General features: G+C 41.5%; 1 protein-coding gene across 2 annotated transcripts in view; it reads left to right on the top strand.

Annotated features, from left to right (window-relative positions):
* Positions 1 to 26,065, top strand: part of Cdh20 (cadherin 20) — a 252,321-nt gene that overhangs the window by 159,181 nt on the left and 67,075 nt on the right. For both annotated transcript variants that reach the window (XM_052736503.1, XM_052736504.1), the window contains exon 2: positions 23,704 to 24,099. In XM_052736503.1, the coding sequence (XP_052592463.1) occupies positions 23,854 to 24,099 (246 nt within the window). In that variant the 5' untranslated portion in view covers positions 23,704 to 23,853. The remainder of the gene's footprint in view (positions 1 to 23,703; positions 24,100 to 26,065) is intronic.

The following is a 26,065-nucleotide window of genomic DNA, read 5'->3' as shown; positions in this document are numbered from 1 at the left end:
CAGCCAAGCGTCCACAAAGAGGCAGAGACGCCTGTCCACTCATGTCTTAACAGGAAGCAGAGAGAAGAACCTGAGAGACTACAAGGAGAATGAAAGATTAGCAAGGAAAACCAGATTCAAATGGAATAAAATCAAAATGTGACCAGAAAGGCAGGCAACAATTGTGACCATAGGAAAGTAAATCATTGATACAAGGTTGAGATTATTTTATATATGTTTTCATACTATTCAGCTAAATTATACTTTTACTATTAAAAACAAAGGTTACTATCATGATTCTGAAATGTGAACCTGAGTTATACTTGAAGTTTGGGTCTCTCTCTCTCTCTCTCTCTCTCTCTCTCTCTCTCTCTCTCTCTCTCTCCACCACCACCACTTCCTCCCCACTCAGGCACAGCTACACATTAATTCAACCAAATTAAACTGTTAGGATGAAATACCACCGAAATGCATTCTAAAGTGTAATTCCTCTGAAACAAGTATGTAACTTTATTAAAAAACCAAGTACCCGTCAAAAGGTGAAAGAAATATATTACATTATGATGAAAACGAGGTCATTTAGGAAAAGGCTGAAATAGCACTTCTTTTTGAAATGGCATATGGAGGCTTTTCCAACACTAGAAAAGGGTGACTTTTTCTTAATCCTTGTCCTTATTCTGTGCTCACAGCAGAAGGGAGGTGTTTGCAGATAAGGTCATGTCCAATCCTAGGCCGAGGAACATATTCTTCTCTGGAGCGAGATGTCCTCATCTTTCCGCTTTCAACTATATCCAGTGATCATTTTGTGTCCACTCTACCTTACTGCCTTCTAGAAAAACAACTGACAAGGAGTAAGCTGACATGGAGGTCCTGAACAGACCATAAATAACTTCTCCCAGCAAAAGTCACTTATTTTAAAGACAATGAAACGAACACTGGGGGGGGGGGGGGGCGTGTCAGTTTTAAAATCTGTTCTCAGTTGCTTTTCTTTAGCCATAACGGAAACAGAGGAGGAGATTAGAGATTCAACAACACATACTTTTTCAACTATGAAGAATGATGTACTCAGTGGCTGAGTCACTGGAGAATGGATGATCCCTCTGGCCTTACAGAACTCCACACAAAGAGGCAAAAAGGAAAAGTTTCAGATATATAGCATACTATGCAATTCTTGGAGAAAAGTGAACTATAATCCCCACTGAAATTAATCTTATGGCAATTAAGAGACTGTTTGTTGGAGCATTAGCAGCCTCAGGCAAGCTCAACAAACCCATTCCTGGCTGCTGGTAATGACAGATTTCTCAGGGAGTATTATTTAATTAACAATAATTTGAAAGAGCAGTTCAGCTAAGAAACTACATTTACTTACTGGAAACACTAAGTAATGGTAAGTGGAAAAGACACGTAATTTGTTAGTCTCCTATGTTATCTTTCTGAAATACATCAGTAGTTTATAGGTGTCTACACTAGATTATTTTCAGCTGTCTGTGAGGTCATTGTGTCCAAAGAACTTTAGCCCTTTCTGTACAATGCTATTAATAGTCCTTAGCAGTTGGATTCTGCTAAGAAATCCCCTGGGGCTTCAACTGTTCAAGGCCAGCATCCTTTGTCCTTCCATCTCTAGACAAGGGCAACTGCCAGCTCCCTTTGCTTGTGTGCCCTGCTCCCTCCCACCTCCATCCATCATCTGCTGCTGACCACCTCCCAGAAGTGATGTCCTTTGTCCTAGCTCCCTTCTCAAGTCTGGAAGGTTGCATCAGCTACGTGGTGGCTAGCTGGGTCTAAACCACAAACCCCACCCAGAAAGACCCACTCAGACTCCATGACACTGGCTGGAGGAAAGCAAAACCTGCCCCGCTAGAAGTTACTGAACTAAATTCCCTGCATCCAAAAGCCTTTTTCAGAGTTGATTATAATTTAAAGACCAATTTCAAACTGGCAATGGCAGGACCTAAGTTGTTCTGACATCCAGTGGGAGCTGGCAGCAGGAGGTGAACTCCAAAACTCCAGCAACAAGCTTGGGGAAAACGCAAAAAATAGAACAAACTCACTCCATGGAAGAAGGAGAAAAGTAAGTTATTCAACTTCCCATCTCATCTGTGATTTCTACGGCAAAATTCACAAACTGTTCATGATTAGTCAGTGAAATACAGATTGTCTCGGGAAACAAATGTGTCCATTTAGTTCCTTTGGAAGTCAAACAAAGGCATTTGAAAGAGTAATCTAAAATTATTATTGGGTGGTTGCTAATTGTAGTCACTAGAGTCTATTAAAATCCCTGCCAGAGATGATCTTTATCTTAATGTGATTTGTGATCAGCTAAGAATGGAGCTGGATATGAACATGGTTGTTAATCAAAACAAACTTTGTTGGAGGTTTCTGAAGACAAGCCTGAAATTCCACCAGTGAGGTCATGTTTGTATTTGAGAGCAGACTGGGGGGCGGCGGGGGTGCATATACAAAGAGCACGGACCACCACAGTGGATTAAAACTGAGTGCAGAGAAGCAAAGAACTCTTCTCTTTGATTCTTTTGAGTCCAAAGTAGCTTTCACTCAAATCATATCAAAGGCATCTGATTAAACACTTCTCCCAGCAGGGTTTTACGGTAAGGCATACTTTGTCATACAGAGTACAGACTGATGGAATATAGAATTCGCCAGCAAATGCCCTTATTTTGAAACAACTTGTGGAAATAGGTTTTTACCTCTTTCTTTAATTCTAATTTGAAGCTACTAACCAATTCCATTATTTAAATTGACTACTCAGACCAGAATCCATTTGACTTATCAGGATGTATTTCCCATGAATAAGGCTTTCATTTCTGCTTCATTCTTTCACCTCTGTTTACTTTTAACACGTAGCAGAGAAACATTTGCAAACTCTTTTTCCCTAAAGTGGATTAAGGGGTTTCATTCCTGTGAAATGGTTCTTAGCCTTCTACTCCGACAACAAAACTTACGCTTCTGCCAATTTCCTCCAGCGATGCCTTACTACGGGGCACATGAAAAGGACTTCGAGGAAACAAGACAATGAATGAAATTTTTCATATTTTCTATTCCAAAGAAACCTCAGTTCCTTTACTGCCATAGTAAATGCAGAGGAATTTTAACTGCCAGTGGAGCTTCCACTAGCAACACTGAACGTCTTTGTGGAACTATTATACGGTATTTACATATCAGAAAGAGAGAAAATGCCAGCATCAAAGCTGACTGTAATTCCCTAATCACAATCACTGTTCCACACCAAGGAGCCAGCAATCCTGTCCTCGCTCGTGTGGTGTGCAAACTGTCTTCAATCAGCAGGTCGTTAGGAGACGTTTTTGTTCTGTTTAACTGACACTTTACGGCAAGAGCAGAACTAATTAGGACTGCACTTTTTAAAAGGACAGATAATTCTTTCTGCTTCCTGCTTGAAATTCAACATTTCTCCTGTGCAAATGTGAGTGAAATGTTATCAGTGCTGACTGCTGTGCGCACACTCCTGGTTCCTGGGGTTTCCGAGCACCTGGGGGCTCTGTGCCTCCAGGACTTGCCTATGACAGGCCTTCACTTCGGTGGAAAACTTCCCTGAAGTGAGCGCAGCTCCTCTCACCCCTGCCCAGGAAAGGGCGGATGTCTGTTTCTCCCTGAGTCACCCAGCTTCAAGGGAAAACATCTTCTAAATCTCCACTGCTCTGACAAGTTTGTGGTCCCTGTTCCACCTGCTGCCTAAAGCTTGTCTGTCTTCTGGGATGCTGTTTTTAAAAACATATGGATGTCACTGCTGAGCTGCACCTTGGCCTTTTCTCCCCTTTTCTGGGTTGCTTGGGTTTCATCTTTAGGGCTTCAAGCTTCTTCCCTCGCCAAACCCAGGTAAGCTGTGCCAGAGACTGGCACAACACTGAGCATGCCTGTCTCACTGTCCCACTGCTGGTCCTCAAATGCACCTCTTTCAGTACTGCCAAGGAAACACCAAGAGCTTCTCTGAAACGGCAATTCACATTGCCGAATTGCTATTCATTTTTAATTCTATTCCAAGTTTTATTAAATTCTTGTTTGGTGCTGACAGCCTGCTAATTCTGAGAATGTGGGGGTGCCCAATGTGTCCTCTGGGAATTCACAGGCTAGTAGGGAAGGCAAATCACACATGTGTGCATGCTGGGATAAGGGACATAGTGTCCTATGGTACAGAAGATAGGCCTGGGGATAAACAAATGTTCCCTGGAAGAGAAGTTGCCAAGAAAAGAGGGGCTGAGAAAGCATTGACGTTTAAGCACAAGTATGGAAGTGCCAAAATAGTTTGTGGCATGCCTGGGGGAACCCTCCCTATAGAACAGGAAGGGAGCAGAGGAAGGACAGAAGATGAGAGGCAATGGCTCGCTCCAGGAGTCACATTGCTGGATTCCTTTACTGTCTGGTCAAGGAATTCAGATTTCATCAGCTATGAAATGAGAAGCCATTAGAGAACTTGTGGATAATGAGTAGCCAATAAAGAAGAGTAGATTAGGCAGTGACACTAATTAGAAAGCTTGCAGTGGTGAAGGCCTGAAGTGTAAAACACAGTAACAGGGCCAGAAAGACGGCTCAGCTGGTAAAGGTGCTTGATACCAAGACTGACAACCTGAATTCAACTCCTATGGCATGCATGGATGTTGTGTGTGCACAGATTTGTGCATATACAAGCACACACACACACACACACACACACACACACACACACACACACACATACAAGTAAGTGTACCTAAAGAAAAACTTAAAACACAAGTACTATTGTCATGCAGATATGGAGACAAAAGATACTTTTGATAAAAACTCAGAAGGCATCCTTGATAAAATGTGTCATGTCTAAGTAGTCAGACCTGGTCAGAGGTAGAAATGGCATAAATCAAATTCTAATTTCTTTATTTCTACTTCAATGGCTGAAATTGCCATTCCTCAAGCTGTGTAAATAGAACCAGTGGGCCATGGAACAACAATAAAAGAGATAAAAGGAGTCCAATAGGTAACAAATGATGTCCAGTATGAACCGCCAAGCTTGTATCTGTACAATGATGTAATAGTTACTTTTCTCACTGCTGTGGTAAGATATTCCTAACAAAAGCAACTTGAGGGCAGGAGGGTTTACTTTGGCTCACAGGGGTGTAATCCATCACAATAGAGAACTCATAGCAACAAGAGGGTGAAGCAATTAGTCACAGTGTGTCCTCAGTCAGGAAGCAGAGAATGATGAACACTCTACTCACTCTCTTTTTAATCAGTCTAGGGCCCCAGTCCATGGAATGGTGCCACACACAGTTAAGGTGGGTCTTCCCAGCTCAACTAACCTAATATAGCTAATCCTTCACAGGCATGCCCAGGGGCCACCCTAATCTGGCTAACTCCAGATCTTGTCAAACTCATACCCAATATTAACCATCACAAATGAGTTCTGGTTTATAGAGGTTACTAGATTTTATTGGATTTATCACTACTCTATTAATCTGATATTTCTCAAAGATCCATGGTGTAAAGCATAGACCACATGTTTTCCTATGATTGCTCTTACTTGTTTTACTCTAGAAAAATCTCAGTGTGTAGGAAACATGTCTTTAGATCTCTTTAGTCATGAGTGAATAAGAAGCACGTGAGACAAACTCAGTCCTCTCTGCTGCTTCTTGCAGTTGCACTACAGAAAGAGAGCCACAATAACAACTCTTCAGTCACTAGGAACTGAGTCAGTTCTCATAATTTCTCATTTGTCATGCCTGAATGGAAGCTAGCAAAGAACTCCTCCTTCATGTACACCCATCTCTATCACAACACAAACAGAAATTAGACCAATCTAATGTAATCATGTCCCCGTTCTTCTCAGTGCAAGGATTTGCCTTTTCTGCATGAAAATCAGCATTATTATTTTGAAATTACAGAAGTTCTTCAACACTGAACTCTTGATACTGAGTAGCCTGACTTATATCCCATGTGTGGCAGAGTATGTTTTTGGAAGCTTACAACAATGTTTGCCTCCCACAAACTCCTCTGAAGTCTTTCCATGCCCTCATTGAGAGTTGGAGTCTCATTTCCTTGCCTTGGCTGTGAGTTTTCAAAGGGCTCATAAGCAACAGATTGCAATGGACGTGAAGGCATTATGAGGTTATGCAGTACAGGGTGACGCATCTTCTGCTTTGAGAACAGGCACACTTGAATGCAATCGTTAATCTTCCCTTCCCAGAAGCTGTCATGCTATGAAGAAGCCCAGGGGGAGAGAGAGAGAGAGAGAGAGAGAGAGAGAGAGAGAGAGAGAGAGAGAGACAGAGACAGAGACAGAGACAGAGACAGAGAGAGAGATGCCCAGCATCCCCAACTACACTAGACCCCAAACTCCAGATTCAGGCACCATTTGGCTGCAGATACCCATGAAAGCCCAGAATAGAGTCATTCAAACAAGACCCACCTAGGTTCATGACCCAAAGAAACCACAAGAACTATTAAGATGACGATTGCTGTTTGGAGCTTCATATTTGAATGTGATTTGTTTTGTAACAATAGTGAGCCAGAAAACGGGCTTAGTGGCCAAATGATCCAGTACAAGCTCAAATCATGGAGACCCAGTGAACTAGATCCCTCTTTCCTCATCCCTCAATGGGTGGTTATAATTTCACCCCTTAATTTGGTCCCTAAAGTAACCTTGTGGCCCAAACCAGCCTGGATTCTGTCCAGCCTCAAGTGACTAGGAAATTTTTTACTGACACAGTTCTCACTAGCCATGCTGGCCCCTCCAACTTCTCTTAGAAAAAGCTCATTTGTGGCCATTTTTTCTTGGGTTATTTGAAGAAAACATTTAAATTAATTCCACTTTTAAAAGGAGACTAGCCAAAGAAGGGTAAAAACTAGTTTATACTCAATGATCTTGTGAAAAGTTGGCTAAACCAGACTTTGAGGATGGAAGGAACAGGGACTTTCTATTATGTTCAGAGTCCACATTAAGACTACTTTATATACTTGAAAGATGGTTTCAGTTACCAAAATAAATACCACCACTGAGAATAAAAAAAAAGTCCAGAAAATGAGGACATTTATCAATCATTATTCCTTGAGTTTACTGTCTGATACTTTTATGGATAAGTTATAACTGCAGCCTATAAACCAAACAATAATTTTCATATTCATATTGCTGGATATGCTTTTGGGGGACAGACCTAAGACACAGTGGTATAAGGGGAAGAAAATATTGAATCTTAGGTGCTGTGTTTTCATCTGGCTGCTATAAGAAATATGGGGAGATCATAAAGCAATATGGGGGAGAACGGGGTTTGTTTGGCTTGCACTTCTGGCCACAGTCCATCATTGAAGGCAATCAGGATAGGAACTCAAACATGAACTTGAAGCAGAAACCATAGAGGAATTCTGCTTGCTGAGTAATTCAAACTCATGCTCAGTTAGAGTTCTTATACAACCTAAGACCACCTACCTGTAGCCATAAGTTTTCCTGTGTCCCACAGCCGCTCTGTCCCAAATAAATACACGGAGGCTTATATTAATTACAAACTGTTTGGTTTATGTCTCAGGCTTATTGATAGTTGGCTATTACATCTTAAATTAATCCACTTCTATTAGTCTATGTTTTGCCATGTGTCTCATGGCTTTACCTATGTTCCATTACATCTTGCTCCCCCTGCGGCTCTCACTGTCTCTCCCAACTCTACCTGTCTTCTCCCTGTATCAGTTTGGATTTCCTGCCTGGCTCTAACCTGTCTTACCATTGGCCAAAGCAGCTTCTTTATTAACCAGTGGTAGCAACACATATTCACAGCATACAGAAACACCATCCCACAGTACCTACCTGCTTAAGAAATGGTGCTGCCCACAGTGGACTGAACTCCTCTACATCAACTAACAATTAAGACAGTTTCTCATAGAAGTGGCCATAGACCAATTAGTTAAAGGCAATTACTAAATTGAGACTACTTTTTCAGATGACTCTAAGCAGTATCAACAGTGAGAACTAGGACACTAGAGTTATAATGTTTCCTATGTTTCTCTTCTCTGACTATAATTAGGTATTTCAGATAATGACCAAGTTGGTCTTAGACCAGTTAATACTAGCATAATGGATAGTTTCCTAGTCTCTCACATAACTATGAAGTGGCTAACTTTTCAGTACTTCCAACTGAAGGTTATTACAACAGTATGCTAAGAGGTTGATGAAAATGGTGCTTTTCAAAACAATTTAAAACTAATTTTTAACCTTCCTTCAAAGATCAAATAGCTCATCAATTTTTTAATCATCTACTGTTGTATGACTTGGCTGTTTTCATTTTGTGCTACAGTAAGAATCCTAAAATAAATACAGATCTAAATAATATACGTATCATAAGTAATTCCTTAGGATCAGTTACATAGTCATACAAAAGTCATAAGATACAGGATTCAAAATTATCTTCTAGAAAGTTCATATCAATCTTCACTCCCATGAAAAGGATATACACATACATATATTCAGCAACACTAGTTAGCCTGTTTTTTAATGTTTGCCAGATTAATAGGTTGAAATTTTACTTCACTGCTTGTATAACATTCAGTACTTGTGAAAATCAAATGTGTTTCATATACAGATTCATTGGCCATCTAATTTTATCTATGCATTTCTGATTGTCATTTGCCTGATATTCTAGTGATCAATACTTTAACACCAAACATAAGAAGCCCTTCATAGGTGAGGAACAATATGCCCTGTTCTCTCATACCTGCTACCTAATTTTTATATATAATTTAATTCTAATAATAATTTAATCATTTTCTTTTACTAACTTTGGCAAGGAGAGTTACCCAACTACTATTATAAAAATAATATCCTCCTACATCTTCGTATTCACTCATCACTGATCTTACAAACTCACAACTGAAAGGTAGCACAGGAGCCAGTGAGATGGCTCGGTGAGCAAAAGTGTTGGTTGCCAAGCCTCAGGACCTGCGTCAACCCCTAGGACTCACAGGTAGGAGAAGAAGACTGACTCCTCTATGCTTTTCTCCGACCTCCACACATGTGCTAGGGTACACACACTCATACACAGTTAACATTCAAAATAAAATAAAATGGGAGGAATACAATGAATAGTTGCAAGTTTCTAAAGGAATCAAACCATTAAAACCTACTTAAAATTGATGTAAAATTTATTTTGAACCTAGAAACCCTTAAAAGTAACCAAAAGAAGTACTAAGACATAAATTATCTTAAAATAATTTGGTTTGGTTGGAAGCTCCTTTTTTACTATGCAGTTCTTCAGTACTTATTATGCTTATTTTAGTAAGTCATTTAAATAAACTCATATCATACTACCTTCGTGAATTTCAATCTCCAGCCACAACTTAATATCAAGTCATGACTACACTAGCAATAAATATCACATCGTCTCAGGCTGCTGCAAAGTTTCCAATCCCAGCTCCCACGTGCAATTCCCAAGCATTTCTGCAACAGTCTTTAACCTTCATGAGATACTGCCATTCCAAGCACTTCTCACACTGAAGGACTTACACATTGCTGACCAGAAGCAGGAGCCTCAACTGAGAAAGTTCCCCATTTCCTTGCCTTGTGCTAATGTTCCACAGCCTTTCGTTACCTATGCCTCTCAAGATGTGCACTGATGGGACCCAGTAAGAACCGGTATTAAAAGGCTGGACAATAGCTCACTACTAGAGTATTTGCCCAGCAAGTTCAAGGCCCTGAGTTCCATCACCAGCACTGCAAGATAAACATCAATGCATAAATGAATATTAAAATTGAACATGAAAAATACAAATTTGATCAGATTAGAAACTTGAAAGCAAAAATAATATCAAGCTGCTAAATACATTTTTACAGTTGAAAAATTCATTGTCACTAAGTATTTTGTTTGTGTCCAATATTGCCTTGTCAATGGTACATGAATAAAGGGTATTACCTATGTTTCCAAGATAATGTAATATGGATATAAAATAGATACGTGGTTACAATACAGAACGAAGCTGTGAGAGGGACTGACTATACAAAGAACTTGAAGAAGACACCAGGAAGGGAAACACAGGGAAGAAATAATTTTAAAGTAATAACAATCTGTAAGATTAGGTCATGATAACCTACAACAACCGGTTAAAGGTCATTACCCTCCATCCAGGCTTATAACATTAAGGAAGCTGTCCAACTCTTACTTTGAGTGCAGAGCTATGCCTGGTCTTAAAACAAGATTCTACAATGTGTATCATGCTCCACAAGAATCTTTTTCTAAACACATACAATGGAAATTTTTATTTCACTTCAACAAGAAAATAATAATCACCAATTAAAACTTTGTTTTTACTTACTTTTTATTATTTTTTATTTTATTTATTTATTTATTTTGGTTTCTTTCTTTCTTTATTTATTTATTTAGGTTCTCGAGACAGGATTTCTCTTGCGCCTTTCCTGGAACTCACTTGGTAGCCGAGGCTGGCCTCGAACTCACAGAGATCTGCCTGGCTCTGCCTCCTGAGTGCTGAGATTAAAGCCATGCACCACCACTTTTTAAATTTGTTTTTTTAATTTTTATTATGTGCATGCGTGCATGTGTGTAGGTGGGCACTTCCAAGTGTGGATATGTATATGGATGCCACAGTTCACAAGTAGAAGTCAGAGGGCAGCCTACAACATGTGGGAGTCTGCTCTCTCACAGCCTTTGGGGTCTAGAGTTACGGAGTTCAAGTCCCCGGGCTCAGCAGGAGCTTTAACCAGTGAGCCACTTCTCCAGCCTTTGTTCTGTTTTCTGTGGGGAGTAGGCCATTGTTTTTCTTCTTGGAGAGCTCAGCAGTGTGTCTGTGTCATTTCGTGCACACTAGAGGAGGGAGAGCTAAATACTGTCCCAGTGTGAGAGAGAGAATGTATAGAAGGAGCAGCACTGGACAAAGTCTCTGGCTGAGGGGAAGTTTCAGCACGGCAGCCATAGGGAAGCCCCTCGGCACACATACAGCCCGAGCTGTGCAAAGCTGGGTCAAGGCTAGACCCCGGCAGAGGCAAGATGTGCTCTAAGAGAGAAGAGCTCACATTCTTTATGCCCAGAGCTGCTTTGAAGGTTTGGACTAGAAAGAGAAAGAAAGTTCTTGCCTCTTAAAATAATCAGGCAAGGAATGATGAATCTTTTATCCTGAAGTCTAAATCCAAATTTATTATCTTGTGTCTAATGAGTGCCTCCTCCCCACTTCCTGCCATAGCCTAACACAGTCATGGGCCTCTTCTCTCACACTGGCCTTCAGTGGGAAAGAGAGGCCTGGAGTCTGCCTCTCAAGTATCTAACCAGGCTTTCCTTCGTCAGGACCTTTGCCTAAAGATGCCCTTCCCAGTTTCTCCTGGCCACCCAGCTGCTTCTCTCGCCTCCTTGCCAACAGCCTTTCTACAGTTTTTGCTCCTTGTAGATTTGGCATGTTAGAACCTTGTCTTGTTCACTCTAAACAGATCCATATGTTGGAAGCACATCAATTCCAACAGTAGTGACTTGTGCCTGGTTTCCTGCATCATATCTCATTACACTCTAATTTACTTATTTGTTACTTATTTGTTACTTTATTATTTATTTGTTCAAGTACACAGTCATATGTGTATGTGTGTTCTCGTGTACATGTGTGGGTTCATATGGAGGCCAGAGTCGGTCAATGTCCGATGTCTTCTCCAGTTGTGCTCCACTTTCTTTACTGAGGCAGGTCTCACGGAACCTGAAGCTCATTAATTCAGCTAGTCTAGCTAGCCAGCTTGCTCCAGGGAACCTGCTTTCACCTCCCAGGCACTAGGATTACAGGCGAGCGTCCATGTCCACCCAGCGTTTATGTGGATACTAAGGATGTGAGCACCTCAGGATTGCATAGCAAGGGCTTTATCTGTAGAGTTACCTCCCCGGCACTCATTCCTCCCTGAAATGGACTCTGTTCTCTAAGAAACTGTACTATTCTTCTCCCAAACAGGCTCTGGACACTTTACACCTCTGTGTTAGTTTTCTTTACCTGAAATGTCCACTTCTCTCCTTCAAGGCCTGGTCATAAGTGTCCATAACCTTCTGTTCTCACAAAATTCAAATCTCCCTCTTCTAACAGGCCAAGCATTTTGCAACCAAGGACCTGTAGCCCTCGTCACAGTCAGACCTATGATACAGTACGTGATGGGCTGAGCATGCTGGGAACAACTGAAAAAGGATCCCAGCTCACCCTCTTCCTAGCTGTGGATCACCAGCAGTGTCCATTTGCAAGTCTGTAAAACTGACCCCTGCATACCACTATTGGTCTCTTTGCAGAGTAGGGAAATAAAAATCTATCCACAGAATTCTTGAATGACTAAAAGACAAGATGAAGGCAAATGCTGTAGCACAGCCTGGCATAGAGGACGCACTCCCCGACACCACCTGTTGTTCATGCGGCTGTGATGGCTGCAACCCTGTCATTGCTGCTGATAACGCTGCTATGTCAGTCTTTAGTCCTGCTGTTTCTACCTCTAGCATTAGCGGCAGCTTCTCGTCCTAAACTGTAAACTTCTTAAAGGAGACAAAGTCAAAAAAAACACCCATTGAGCACCGGTGGTTTTCAGACACAAGCTTCACCATCTGTCACACACTATGGCAGAAATGTCACACTTATTTTCTTACTTCAAAGGCCCTCTAACAGAGTTTATGACTATCTCATCTGTACATGACAAACTCAGACTCAAGGAGTTTAGATCATTGCTCAAAATTATACAAATACTAAGCCGTGAATCCATTGTTTTTTCTTTCTCTGGCTGACCATTCATTCTCTGAGTTTGATAGTGAAGTCTTATATCTTAATCTTAGGTTAGCTGTGGTGGTACTTGCCTGTAACTCCAGCACTCAAGATTCTTAGGATCCTCCAAGAGTATCAGACATGCTCTGAGTCCACAGTGAGACTCTCTCTCAAAAGACAAACAAAAAACTTCATTTAGAAAACAAATGTATCTGTGCTCCAAATTCTTTTTCCTACAGGTAAATTGTTGTGGGTCCCCCTAGTTAGCTTTAACTGCCCACTTGGCACAGCCTAGCATCACCTGAGTAGGGAGTTTCAATGAGAGACCGCCCAGATCAGATTGGCCTGTGGCACTGTCTGTGGAAGATTGTTGTGATTGTTAGTTGATGTTAGAGGGCCCAGTCCGCTATGGGTAGCACCATTCCCTGGGTAGATAGGCTTGAGCTACACCTGAAAGCTGAGTATAAACCAGCCTGCAGGCTAGCAGTCAAGCAGCAACCACCGTCATTTCTGCTGCACTTCTTTCATTGTGAAGGGAGTTCCTCGGGTGGAAGTAACACTGTGTGGATCAGTAAGCAAGTCTGCCTCTAGCATCCTTGTCCTGACTTCCCAAGGATGGATTGTCACCAAAGGCCGGAAGAAACTCCTCCACTAAGTGCCTTTTGATCACAGTATTTGTCATAACAACACAATGAACAAGAATATTCTCAAAGGCCAAGGGCAGAGGGAAACACTGAGGAGGTCAGTTGCTTGCCACTTCCTTCTTTGCTTCTTAATTTTCTTTTATTTCAGACTTTAGGCAGCCCTGAACTCACTATGTAGACCAGGCTGGCCGTAAACCTGTGGCAATTCTCCTGCCTCTGCCTCCAGAGTGCTGGAATTACTGGCGTGTGCCACCACTACTGTCCTGAGCTTGTTTTCAAAGAACTTTAATCAAATAATTGTATTTTTAAATACATGTTTTTAATAAACAGTCAGAAATTCAACACAATTATAAGTGTTTAATAAGATGAGACATTAGTGAGCATGTGGGATAAGTCTCAAAAATCAGAAGTGATCATTCTTGTCTGACTGTAGTCAGAGAAATTGCCCATGGACTGGGCTGCAGTTTCATTAACTTGATTAAAAGTGAAAAGGGAAGGAAGGGTAAAGTAGGTCAAAAGCTTCTTGACTCCATGAAGATTAAAACACTCACTACTGCCTATGGAAGACCAGCAGGAATCTGTTTGCCGGTCTTAGAGACGCCGAAAGGGTGGAACAGTATCCTCAAGTGCAAAAACTGTTTATAATGTGTGGTGGTATTTAATAAGACCGTTGGTTACATCTACAATAATGTGGATGAAAAGCTGGGAAGGCTTGGGCATGAATGCTAGCAGCAGCAGGATTCCTAAAGGGGGAATGCCTTTATTTACCTCCAAGGGAGGCGAGTTAAAGCTAAATCAATGTGCATTTATGATGGGGCCAACTACAGTCTTCAAATCCAGCTCTTAATTACATAATTCAAGCTTTCTGCTCTTTTATTTCTCTATTCCTATGACCTACTTACCTCCACCCCACCCCACACACATACACATGCACATAGACACACTCACATCCTGTCTTAGTTAGGGTTTTATTGTTGTGAAGACATACCATGACCACAGCAACTGCTATAAAGGAAAACATTTAATTAGGGCTGGCTCAGATTTCAGAGGTTTAGTCCATTATCATTATGGTAGGAAGCATGGTGGCATGCAGACAGACATGGTCCTGGAGAAGGAGCTTGGAGTTACATATCTTGATCTGCAGACAGTATAAAAAGACTGAGTCACACTAGGTCTGGCTTGAGCTTCTGTGACCTCAAAGTCTGCCACCAGTGACACACTTCCTCCAACAATGCCACACCCACTCCAACAAGGTCACACCTCCCAATAGTGCCAGTCCCTATGAGCCTACCATGCCATTTTCATTGAAACTATCACATTCCATTCCCTGGCCCCCATAGGCTTATGGCTATATAATAATACAAAATGCATTCAGTCTAACTTCAAAAGTCCCCATACTCTATAATAGTGTCAACATTGTTTACAAGTCCAAAGTTCAAAATCTCTTCTGAGACTCATGCAATCTCTTAACTATAATCCCCTCTAAAATCAAAAATCATATCACATACTTCCAACATAAAATGGCACAGGATATACATTACCATTCCAAAAGCATGGAGAGGGAGCATAGTGAGGAAATACTGGACCAAAGCAAGACTGAAAACCAGCTGGGCAAACTCCTAATTTTGCAACTCCATGTCTGATGTAAAAGCACTATTCAGATCTCCAACTTCTTTCAGCTTTGTTGATTATAACATACTTCTTTCTCTTAGAATTGTTCCACTTCCAATTAACAGTTTTCCTTGGCAGGTGGCTCTGGAATCTCCAACATCTTGGGGTCTCCAACACAATCCAGGCTTCACCTTCACAGCTTCACACAATGGCCTCTCTAGGCCTCCATGCAGGTACATCCTGACACATGCCTGTCTTCAGCAGCTTTCTTTAGTAGAGGATGGAGATTCCATAACCCCTTTCTTCTATCCTTGACTCTAAGCCAGAACCACGTGGCTGAAGCTGCTAAGTTCTTCTGCTTACTGGGACTGGAACATGGCCCCCTTGTTCAAACATCTTCACCAGCTTTCTGTTTTCAATGGTTTCCTTCTCTGTCTAAGCTTGGCTGTCCTGAAACTTGCTCTGTAGACTGGGCTGGCCTCAAACTCGGAGATCTGCCTGCCTCTGCCACTAGAGTGCTAGGATTAAAAGTATGCCCCACCACATCTAGCCCTCAGCTTTTCTTCAGTTCCTTTTCACAAGTTGGAATCTTAGCTGGGTGGGGTCTTTACCTGAGGTCACCACTCCTTTTATTCCATCTAACATCAGACTTTCTTTAATCTGTCTTTCTGTTTATCTCCTTGACCACAGGATTATCTCCATTCCATTTTCTGGAGCCCCCTTTTTCTTTGAACTGTACATTTTGTATTTTCCATTGCTCATCTTGCTCCTTTTCATTATAGATCTTCATGGTAGTGAACACTAATGACCACACAACAGAATCAAAACTAGGCTGCTTTTAAATTTTCTCTGCCAATGCTATTAATCCCAAACTCTTCAATTTATGCTCAGGCAAACTTTTCAGAAAAGGGGTGTGGGGAAGTAGTAACATTCTTAGCTATAAAAAAGCAAGGATGATCTCTAGGCCACATACAAATATTCTTCTCCTCTGAAACCTCTTGATCCAGGCCCCACAGGTCGAATCACCCTCAGCACCACTGTCTTCCAGGCTCCTACTAGGACGGCCCACTAAGCCCCACTTAAAGCATTCCACTGCTTTTCTAATACAGACCCAAAGTCCACATTCTCCAAACAAAAACCATGGTCAGACTTATCACAACAATATCCCAGTCCCTGGTACCAACTTCTGCTGCATGCAGATCAAGATGTAGAACTCTCACCTCCTTCTCCAGCACCATGTCTGCCTTTATGCCACCATGCTTCCCACCATGTTGATAATGGACTAAATCTCTGAACTGTAAGGCAGCCCCAAGTAAATGTTTTCCTTTGTAAGAGTCTTTGTGGTCACGGTGCCTCTTCACAACGTAGAATGTTGTGGGATATTTGTATACTGTGTGAAAATGTATTGCTGTGACCGGTTATGGTTTCTATTGTAGACATAGTTTCTTTATTGGCTCACAAATAATGACACAGAACTGTATTATTAACTATAAAAGATCAGCCTATAGCTTAGACTTGTTTCTAACTAGCTCTTATAAGTTAAATTAATCCATTTATAGAAATCTATATTCTATCACAAGGCATCGCCTCTCTTCCAGGCTGGTGGCTCCACTTTCTTCCCAGCATTCTCTCTCTGCCCAGAAGTTCCGTCTATGCATCCTGCCTAGCTATTTGCTGTTCAGCTTTGCTGTGGATGATTGTTTGATAAATAAAACACTGATTGGCCAGTAGCCAGACAGGAAGTATAGGTGGTACTAGCAGAGAAGAGAAAAGGAAAGGACAGGAAGGCAGGGGGAGAGACACCAGCTGCCGTCCAGGGAGCACCATGTAGAGGCAACAGGTAAAGCCATAGAACACATGGTGATATATAGATTAACAAAATTGGGCTTAGTATAAGAGTAAGAGCTAGACAATGGTAGGCCTGAGCTAATGGCCGAGCAGTTTAAATAATGTAAGAGTCGGTGTGTTTATTTTATAAGTGGGCTCCAGGACTAGCTACACAGCTTTTTATTACACCGGTCACAGCAATACATTTTTACACAGTATACAAATATCCCACAACATTCTACGCTGTGAAGAGGCACCGTGACCACAAAGACTCTTACAAAGGAAAACATTTACTTGGGGCTGCCTTACAGTTCAGAGATTTAGTCCATTATCAACATGGTGGGAAGCATGGTGGCATAAAGGTAGACATGGTGCTGGAGAAGGAGGTGAGAGTTCTATATCTTGATCCGCAGGTAGCAGAAAGACACTGAGACACACTAGGGCTAGCATGAGCTTCTGAAACCTCAAAGCCCATCCTCAGTGACACACCTCCTCCAAAAATGCCACACTTACTCCAAGAAGGACTCATCTCCTGATAGTGCGAGTCCCTGTGAGCCTATGGGGGCATTTTCACTCAAACTACCACACAGCCTCATCTTCATATTCTTATACAAAATCAGAGCACACCCCTAACTTTCAGGTAAGACATCCTATGCTTTCTCCTGCCACATCAACCCCACAGGTCTGTTTATGAACTTCACAGTTCCATTTGCATAGACTAGTTTGGCTGTAGGGAATATGAAGAAAGCAAGCAGCTGGAGATGAGAAAGAACTGACAACAGTCTGAAGCAACAGGAGAATTTATGTAACGCTTACCAAAATTAGAAGAAGCAAGAGTGCTGCCCACTCACCCTGAGAAGTCCTTGGGGAAATTAGGTATCCTCTTGTTTCTTCTTTCATTTTTTGAATGTCACAATCCCTCAGTTCTGTATACATCAACAGTTTACTAATCATTTCCTTGAGGGGTAAATGAGGAAAATGTGAGCTCATGAAATGACCACACACTGGTTTTAAGACACAGACCATCTTAGAAACATTAATTGGAGAGAATGAGGTGCAGTGGGTCAGACAAGGACTGTGGAGGTGGTGATAAAGAGAACTGAAAATGCGGTGAGTCTTTACCTGGGAAGTCCTGGACCCACCAAGAATTAAGGCCTCACCCTCTAAATCAACTGAGCAAACCTCATATGAACTCAGAGACTGAAGTAGCAAACCCAGGGCCTACACAGTCCTGCACCAGGTCCTCTGCATATACACTATAGCTTTCAGTTTAGTATTTCTGTGGGACTCCTGAGTGTGTGCATGAGCGGGTCTCTGCTCCGTGTGCCTTCTCTGGGGGCTCCTTTCCTTCTGTTGTGTTGCCTTGTCCAAGTTTGATGTGATAGTTTTTGTTTTATCTCATTGTATTTTATTTTGTTGGTGTCTCTTAGAAGCCTGTTCTTTTCTAATGAGAGACAGAAGGGGAGAGGGTCAGGATGGGGGCGGGGAAGGGGAACTGTAATCAGGATATATTGTATGAAAAAATTTCTATTTTTAATAAAGGGAGAGTTGAGGGTCTCAACAGCAGAGGACTAGAAGTGGGTTGGTGAGTTTATTGTCATGAAGGCTGGGGTTCTTACTTACCTAGTGGCTCCTGGGAGAGAAAGGTATGAGCGGATCCTCTGAAGGGAAGGAAATTGTCTGTTTTCAGCATTCAACATCATCTCATGCACCCTTCTTCAAATGGATTCCCAAGGTAGCAAACAGATTCAGAAATTTCCAAATATGACTGACAAAGTTACTGAAGAATATTTTCTTTGTGGAATTCCATAAGGAACTATTGCTTGTAAGCCATGTATAGTTAAATATATGATCACCATATGAGCATTTTAGTTATATCTGTCCCTGGGACCACACATGTCATTCTCTGGAAATCCTGCCATTTATACTAAAGGAGTCTGACTCCTAAGCCTCTCAAGAGACCCTTGATTGAGACATGGAACAGTGTGGGATGCTGAGCTACATCCTGATTTATTGTGAGGCGCCTTATGGTATACTGTCATGTTTCATTGCCATCTCTAAGATCTCCATGAAGTTTCTCTTTCCTTATTTTCTTTGAAGTGCATTTTTGAAGCTCACGATAAGAATCAGAGTGATTGCTGAAGAAGTACAGAAGCCTAAAAGGAAATAATAAAGGATGGGCATGACTGTTTCTGGGTATGGTACAGGAGAAGGTTTATTATAGAGAAAAGGAAGAGCATAGTCAGAGGCAGAGATCTGGGAGAGTTCAAGGTGAACATGGCCATGAGCAGGAAATGTGAGGAGAGGAGAGAGGGGAGGAAAGAGAGGGAAAGAGCAGGAGAATAAAGGGCAAATGAAAGGGGGGCTGGGTAACCAAAATGGCTGGATTATATAGGGAAGGGCAACTGGGAGTGGGGGGAGCAGCCTCAGCCTCTTGGCTGGAGAAGTTCAAGGTAGGGGGCATGGTATGCCAGCCATACCCTGTAACAGGTAGGGACTGAGGGATGCAGGGAGAACCTGATGATCAGGTCCACTTTGATACATTTATAGGCACCTCAGTTACCCATTTGTCCCCGCTTTGAGACCTAACATCCCAGCCTTTTGGTTGATAATAAATGATAAGAGGAGATGCAATCTTTTCTGTGACTACTTCCTACTGACTCTGAGGCATTGTTGTTGGGAACCCAAAAAAAAAAAAAACCTGGAATGCTGGCCAAGGCCAGTGGAGCAGGCTGTTTCACGAGCTGTCCTGGCTTTATGGGACCATCTGGGGCAGGGAAGTGCAGATCATGTTGGAGCAGTTTGTGAGGCTGGACCACCTCAGGCTAGCTGCTATGGAGCCCTCTGGGATGCAGAAGCTCAGGCTGGTGGGAAATTCCACCCAAGGGATAATATGTAAAGCTGGTGAGTTTGGAGCATTTTGCAATCTTTAGTTGATTAAAAATCTACTAGAGCAAATATATATTAGGGATAGAAGACCGAGTTAAGGAGTTTAGGGGAAAATCCTTATCTTGGGTTTACATTTGAAACTTCCAGGCCCATGGTCCTAGTAGTTTGGGGAGGACAGTCTCAAGACCAGGGAAGAGAGAGGGATCCCACCCTCAAGAACAGGCAGGTGGAGACACTTAGGGATGTTTATCTGGAATCCATTTGACCTGCAAGGGGTGGATCCAAGTTTACTCCCTGAAGCTTACAATGAATTTTTTATGTTTATAAAAAAAAATTTTAAATATGTTAGCAGATACCACTATCAACACATACTTAAATTAACTACACTGAAGGCATCAGACCAAACAGTACACCAACTGCCCTCCCTTCCTACAGGCAGTCTCTAACATCAACTACTTCTGCAGAGCCCTCATTTGAGGTTTTCTGAGCAGTTCTTCCATTTCCATGAAAAGCTCAGGAAGCCTGGTATAATGAGCAGAGAAATCAGAGAAAGACCATAAAAGCCCAGTTCATTTCAAAGAGAAAGCAGTAACCACCCTCCCATCTACATTTTAAATATCACAAGGAATTTAAGTAAGGAAATAAACAATTCACTGAGAACACACTTTGAGCACAACTTTAATTTCCTCCTACTGTGTTCTTTACCGAGCTGTTTGCTTTCTTTCAGAAGAATAGGGGGTGGGGAACTTTTTAAAGATTCCTTTAACACAGAAGTCAATTTCCACTAATGTAGTCTTCGTGTGGCATGGGTATTCTCCTAAAAGCAGACCTGTGTATATAGATATTCATGTCAGCATCTTCATTTACAAGAACAGTAAGTAGCATCAAACAAGCAATCTATTCACATCTACAGAAAAATATAAATGTGAGAACCATGACTTATAATTGCAAAATGGTTAATAAGTCTAATATGACTGATTTTCCCTTCTTTTGTAGAAAACAACTGTGATAAGATCAAGTATTACTATTGTACAGCCTGGTTTTTTTATTTCTGAAAATTTAGGCAGGGAGTGTTTCTCATGTGTTTTACAATAAGGAAGCAGAAACAGTGTGCTCTCCATCATCTGTCACCACTCAGTTCCAGAGCACAGGGGAGTTTATAGGCATGGAAGTTTTTATTACTGAATCTGAGAGGGCCCAGGGACCACCAGCTTTTGCAGAATCACAGAGGACTCCACACACCCGGGACACTCCAAAGTCACTTTGGTGCATATACAATGAAAGGAGAGAAAATAAAAACTTTGCACTCATTTGTAGGGGGACCAAGTAGGCAAGAGAGAGAGAGAGAAAAGATGAAGCACTTGAGCTGCCTACGAAATATTCATCACAAAGCTTCCACTGGAATTTTTTCTTGAACTCTTCAGATCATACCTATATGTAAGGACAGGAGAGGTTAATTGGCAGGAATACTTGTCTAATTTATGAGAGATGGGAGAATATAATGATCACTACTTAAACTTCTTCAACATTTCCTCAAATCTTGCTCTGTTCATGACATTTAGTCAGTGGGAGTGGAGTAGGGACTTTTAAACACTCTCTCTCTCTCTCTCTCTCTCTCTCTCTCTCTCTCTCTCTCTCTCTCTCTCACACACACACACACACACACACACACACACACACACACACACACACTTAATCCAAAGCAAAGTTCTCAATAGAGCCAGAGAAAAATCACTAAGAGTACTAGAAAGAAGTCTTATATGAAGTGCAGATATTAACCTAAATGCACATATATGTACACACATAAAGCACATTATATGTTGATGAATGCAATCCATAAAAGAACTTTCTCTACTATTACAGAGTTTTCTAGTAACTATACCTTTATTAAATATCTTCATAAGAAAAAGCCATGAGTGGTTACTATAGAATTGGACTGAGCCAGAATTTTCTATGAAACAGTACTCACCACACATTAGAGATCTGTAGGGTGATCTATGTTACAAGCCCTTGGGGGATTCTGTTCCCAGTTGTACTCATGAAATATGTTTTATGCTTGTCTTCATTATTTTTACACATGATCCAGGAAATTTATGTGATTCAAGAAGTGCCAGTGGTCACTTTTGTCCTTAACCTGAATTATCCCATCATATCCTCAAGAGAGTCCTGCTGAGTAGACAGGAGAATTACTGCATCTGCTTAACAGGTGAAAAGTAGATATGGGAGCCACTCACAGAGTCAATCAGTGAGCTCTAATCACTGTCTTGATAACTTGAGGTGGACAAGTCAGAGGCAAAGAGAGAACCAGAGACTGAACTGTCTGAGATAATCTGTTGCTCTTGGGGAAATCCTGAGTGACCTTTTGTCTAGATAATGCATAGACATGTTTTCTTTATGATTTGCCAAGCATGATGATCTGGCTACCAGTTTTGTGGGGTGATACCCCATACTTCACCTTATATTTCCCCAAGACAGCATATTTGGGTCTCATCAATCTTTTCCATCAAGTTGCTCCCATATTAAGAGTCCTCCTTCTAAAACACTCCCCTTAAACGGGAACTAGAAAAGGAGAGTATCTGGGTTTCTGTTGCTGAATCCACAGAGAGAAGGACCTGCTATATCTGGGAACTCGCCTTCTACCAGTACCACAAATGAATCAGCCAAATAAGGCACACGTAGCTTGTGTTTTCCTTAAGGCACTGTCTGTCTTTAAAGTCAGAACTCAAAGGAGGCACGGCTACCCTGTTCTGTTACAAAACCAGTTTCCTCAGACTTTTCCTCTTCATCAGCTCTCACTGATGTAACTTCTCACAGACTGAGATGACACTGTATGAATTATTATAAGATATTTTTAAATCTTTTTGTGCATCTCAGTGGTGAGTATTAGAGAGAATGCTAAACCCTGTTATGAAGATGACAGGTGGAAGGTGGGACCTGAGTTAGCATCAATGCATTCATTCTAAGTCACCTTCAGAAAAAGGATCACTGTTTAGTTGTTGTACTGATCTGAAACCTTCAGGTGCCAACATTTGTTCTAAGGCACAGTAGCGATTCTTTGAGTTAGCAGTGAAATAGTAAGCCCACAGAAAACACTTCTGTTGCTCTGATGAGTAGCCTGAGTTCAATGCTATCTCATCAAACCCAGTCATGGAAGGGAAGAAAATGTTGATGAGGTCACAGTCCAGGAGTGAGGTCACTGATTAAATCTGACTCCATAGCCACAGAAGCAGTGTGACTGATGAAAATCTGTTTGCCAGGTAGAAGTTAACATTCCTTTGCCTACATGAATCTTTCGGATCAGGAAAGGAAATCTATTAGATCAACTGTTAGCTTACTCATGGTGGCATATGACTAATAGCACTTTAAAGTCCCCTGTGAAGGATATAACGATTAACTGGCCATTCACATCCCAGAAAGGTCACACTAGCAGCCCCTATCAGCACTTCACAGCTGAAGCAGTAGAGTGAGAAACTTGATTCTCATGAGTTCAGAGAATGATTAAAGTCAGAAGTGGTCCATGGCTGCTCATAAATGAAGCCCAAGATTCATAGCATAATCAATAACAGGGATAGGTACAAGATAATTGTCAATGGAAAAAGAAGTCTAGTTTTTTTCTATTTTTAATAAGCCAAGAAAAGCAGTTGAGCTAATGGAAATGTTAGCTGGTAGATGTAAATTTTAGAAGCGAATGCTATTCTGAAGAGTTCAGGAAGTTTTCTAATTATATATATTTTGAAGAACACACAATTTTTCAAGCTAATCAATAACACAGTCTAGCCATCAAGGTAAGCTACTGTTGAGAAGAAGATTTTTTTGTGTACTAGTTTTATTGTCTTAGAATCCAGATCCAAATGTTTGGATCTGATTATAGCAAGATACATTGTCTTTTTATAGTCAAAATACTACTTGTAAGGAGACATTTCTTAAGGGATAATCAGCTCACTTACTGAGCAGAAAACCAAACATTTGCTGCCACTTCTGGAAAACTTGCAAGCAGCCCCCAGGAAGGAATCCCCTGACAGTGTTTCCTTTAACTTGACAGGACTTGAGCTCCAAGCAGATTGACTTGAATGGGGACCTCCTTTGGGAAGCAATGAGTTTCCAACAACCTGTGGTGTGACTTGTGTTATTTGGAAGATACTCAACCCCAGTGCTTCCCGCCCTACTTGACTTGTGGAACTCCTGCAAGCCCATGTGGACTACGGGTAGAATGAGCAATGCAAAGAGCCGGCTTGGACTTGGCACGTCCTTGTACTTCTGGGCACTGATGGACCTTACAACGACCGTTCTCTCCAGCACTCCAATGCCAGGAGTTGAACTAGAAACGCTCTTCTCAGACAGGCCACAGTCACATCAGCGAAGCAAGAGGAGCTGGGTTTGGAATCAGTTTTTTGTGCTAGAAGAGTATACTGGGACCGACCCTTTATATGTTGGCAAGGTAAGATGTGCCTGGTAGAAAGAGAATTCACCAGGAGATCTGGTGTCAAAATTGAATATTAATGTGAATTGAATATGAACGATCACTTAGCCTATGTCTGAGGTCCAGAATGCTAATGGAACATTTGTTGGTGTATTTTAAGGTGTATTACTTTTGTTTATGTTGCATTTGTTTAACTCTGTGAAGCTGTGTTACTGTGCCTCTCTAAAACACCTGATGGTATAATAAAGAACTGGCCAATAGCAAGGCAGGAGAAAGGATAGGCAGAGTTGGCAGGCAGAGAAAATATATAGAGGGAGAAATCTGGGAGAAGAGAAAAGAAGTAGCCAGAGAAAGAGGAAAGCATCAGCGGCCAGCCACCCAGCTACCCACCCAGCCACAGAGTAAGGAAAAAGCCAAGAGGCAAAAGACAGAAGTGATAATTTAGGTAAAGAAAAGCTGGTTAGAAACAAGGCCAGCTAAGTCTGGGCTTTTATAAGTAATAAGACTCTGTGTGTGGTTTATTTGGGAGCTGAGTGGCAGGCCCCCCAAAAGAGCAAAAACAAACAATATACATTAGTTGACCACTAGCTAAAATACAGCTTTGCTTTGTGAGACAAAGTCAGAAAGAAGACTCTCTCCTCTATTCAGTGGGAAGAAACACAACCATGTTTTAGTAGGAAAAGCCTCAGACCTTCAAAAACAATGCAACCCTTAACGGGGGTGGCAGCAACCTTCGGGGAGCAACACAATGGAAAAAGTTAAAAGTTCATGCTGTGTGTGTGTGTGTGTGTGTGTGTGTGTGTGTGTGTGTGTGTGCCTGTGCCTGTGCATGTGTTCCTAAAGCATTTCTATAGGTCTAACTTGAGACCTAAGTTTAATGAAAATCAACAACAAAAGGATAAAACATCTTTCCTTCAAAATTTCCTAATATGACTGCTTTGGAGTTAGTTGGAGACAATCAATTAATATATTTATAAACTATATATTCAAAGCTCCTTAATTTGTCTATCATCATTTCATTTTTTAATCCGGGCTTTCTCTCCTGTTTGCCTTATTTGGATGTTAATCAGAAACCATCTTATGAAATCAACCAAGGGAGAGAGAGTGGGAGACAAGAAATTAATTAGAAAATAAATAATTCATTCAGATGATAACTTAAACACTTGTTTAGCACCAAAGCTATATGCATATGTTTCCAACATATGTCTCATGCCTGTGGTTTTAACCACCATCTCTAGGTCAATAAATATAAAATCTCTATCTCTCTCTAAAACACTAAAAGCCTTGGATTCATGAATCCTAGGGAATGTGTAGTAGCATAAGACACAAACCATGTGGTTCCATGCTCAGTCCTGCTAAGAGCTTCCAAGGAGCCTTGTGAACCAGAGAACTCAACAGTGTCAATAGTTATCTACCAACTGCTCCCTTATTTTTTTTAATGTTTAAGATTGTGTGTGTGACAGAGAGTATGTGTGTGCACGCACACACACCCATACATGAGCATGTCTGAGTGCAATGACTGCTGAGGCCAGAGAGAACATTGGGCCCCCTGCAACTGGAGTTAGAGCCAGTTGTCTGAGAACGAAACTCAGGTCCTCTGCAAAATTGGTAAGCACCTTTACCTGCTGAGGCACCTCTCCAGCCCCTGCTGGTCCCTTCTTAATCCAGGTACCGAGCCCTCTCTCCACCACAGTCATGAAGATGTTTCCACTAATGCTCAGAACTTCTGTACTGATTGCTCAGTGACATCATTTTAAGAAAATTCCCAGTCACAGCCTTGGGCACTGCTGACCTCCTTCTGAACGATCGCAGTGCCAATGTCCATCACAAAGCTGGTTTCTTTCTTTAGTTTAGGTTCAACTGTTGGCCTTGTGCCAGCTGACACCATCACTAGTGAGCTGATCTGCTTCACCTCATCCCCTGTCTGCCCATACATGACTCCTAGCAGACTTGCTGGGCTTGCTTGTGCACTGTTCTTTTTCTC

The sequence above is a fragment of the Peromyscus californicus genome, unplaced genomic scaffold (genome assembly GCF_007827085.1).
Source record: "Peromyscus californicus insignis strain IS unplaced genomic scaffold, ASM782708v3 Scaffold_14__1_contigs__length_90479793_seg_1, whole genome shotgun sequence".
NCBI classification, from domain to species: Eukaryota; Metazoa; Chordata; class Mammalia; order Rodentia; family Cricetidae; genus Peromyscus; species Peromyscus californicus.
Note: the sequence above shows the minus strand (reverse complement) of the source record. Positions and strands in the feature narration are given on the sequence as shown.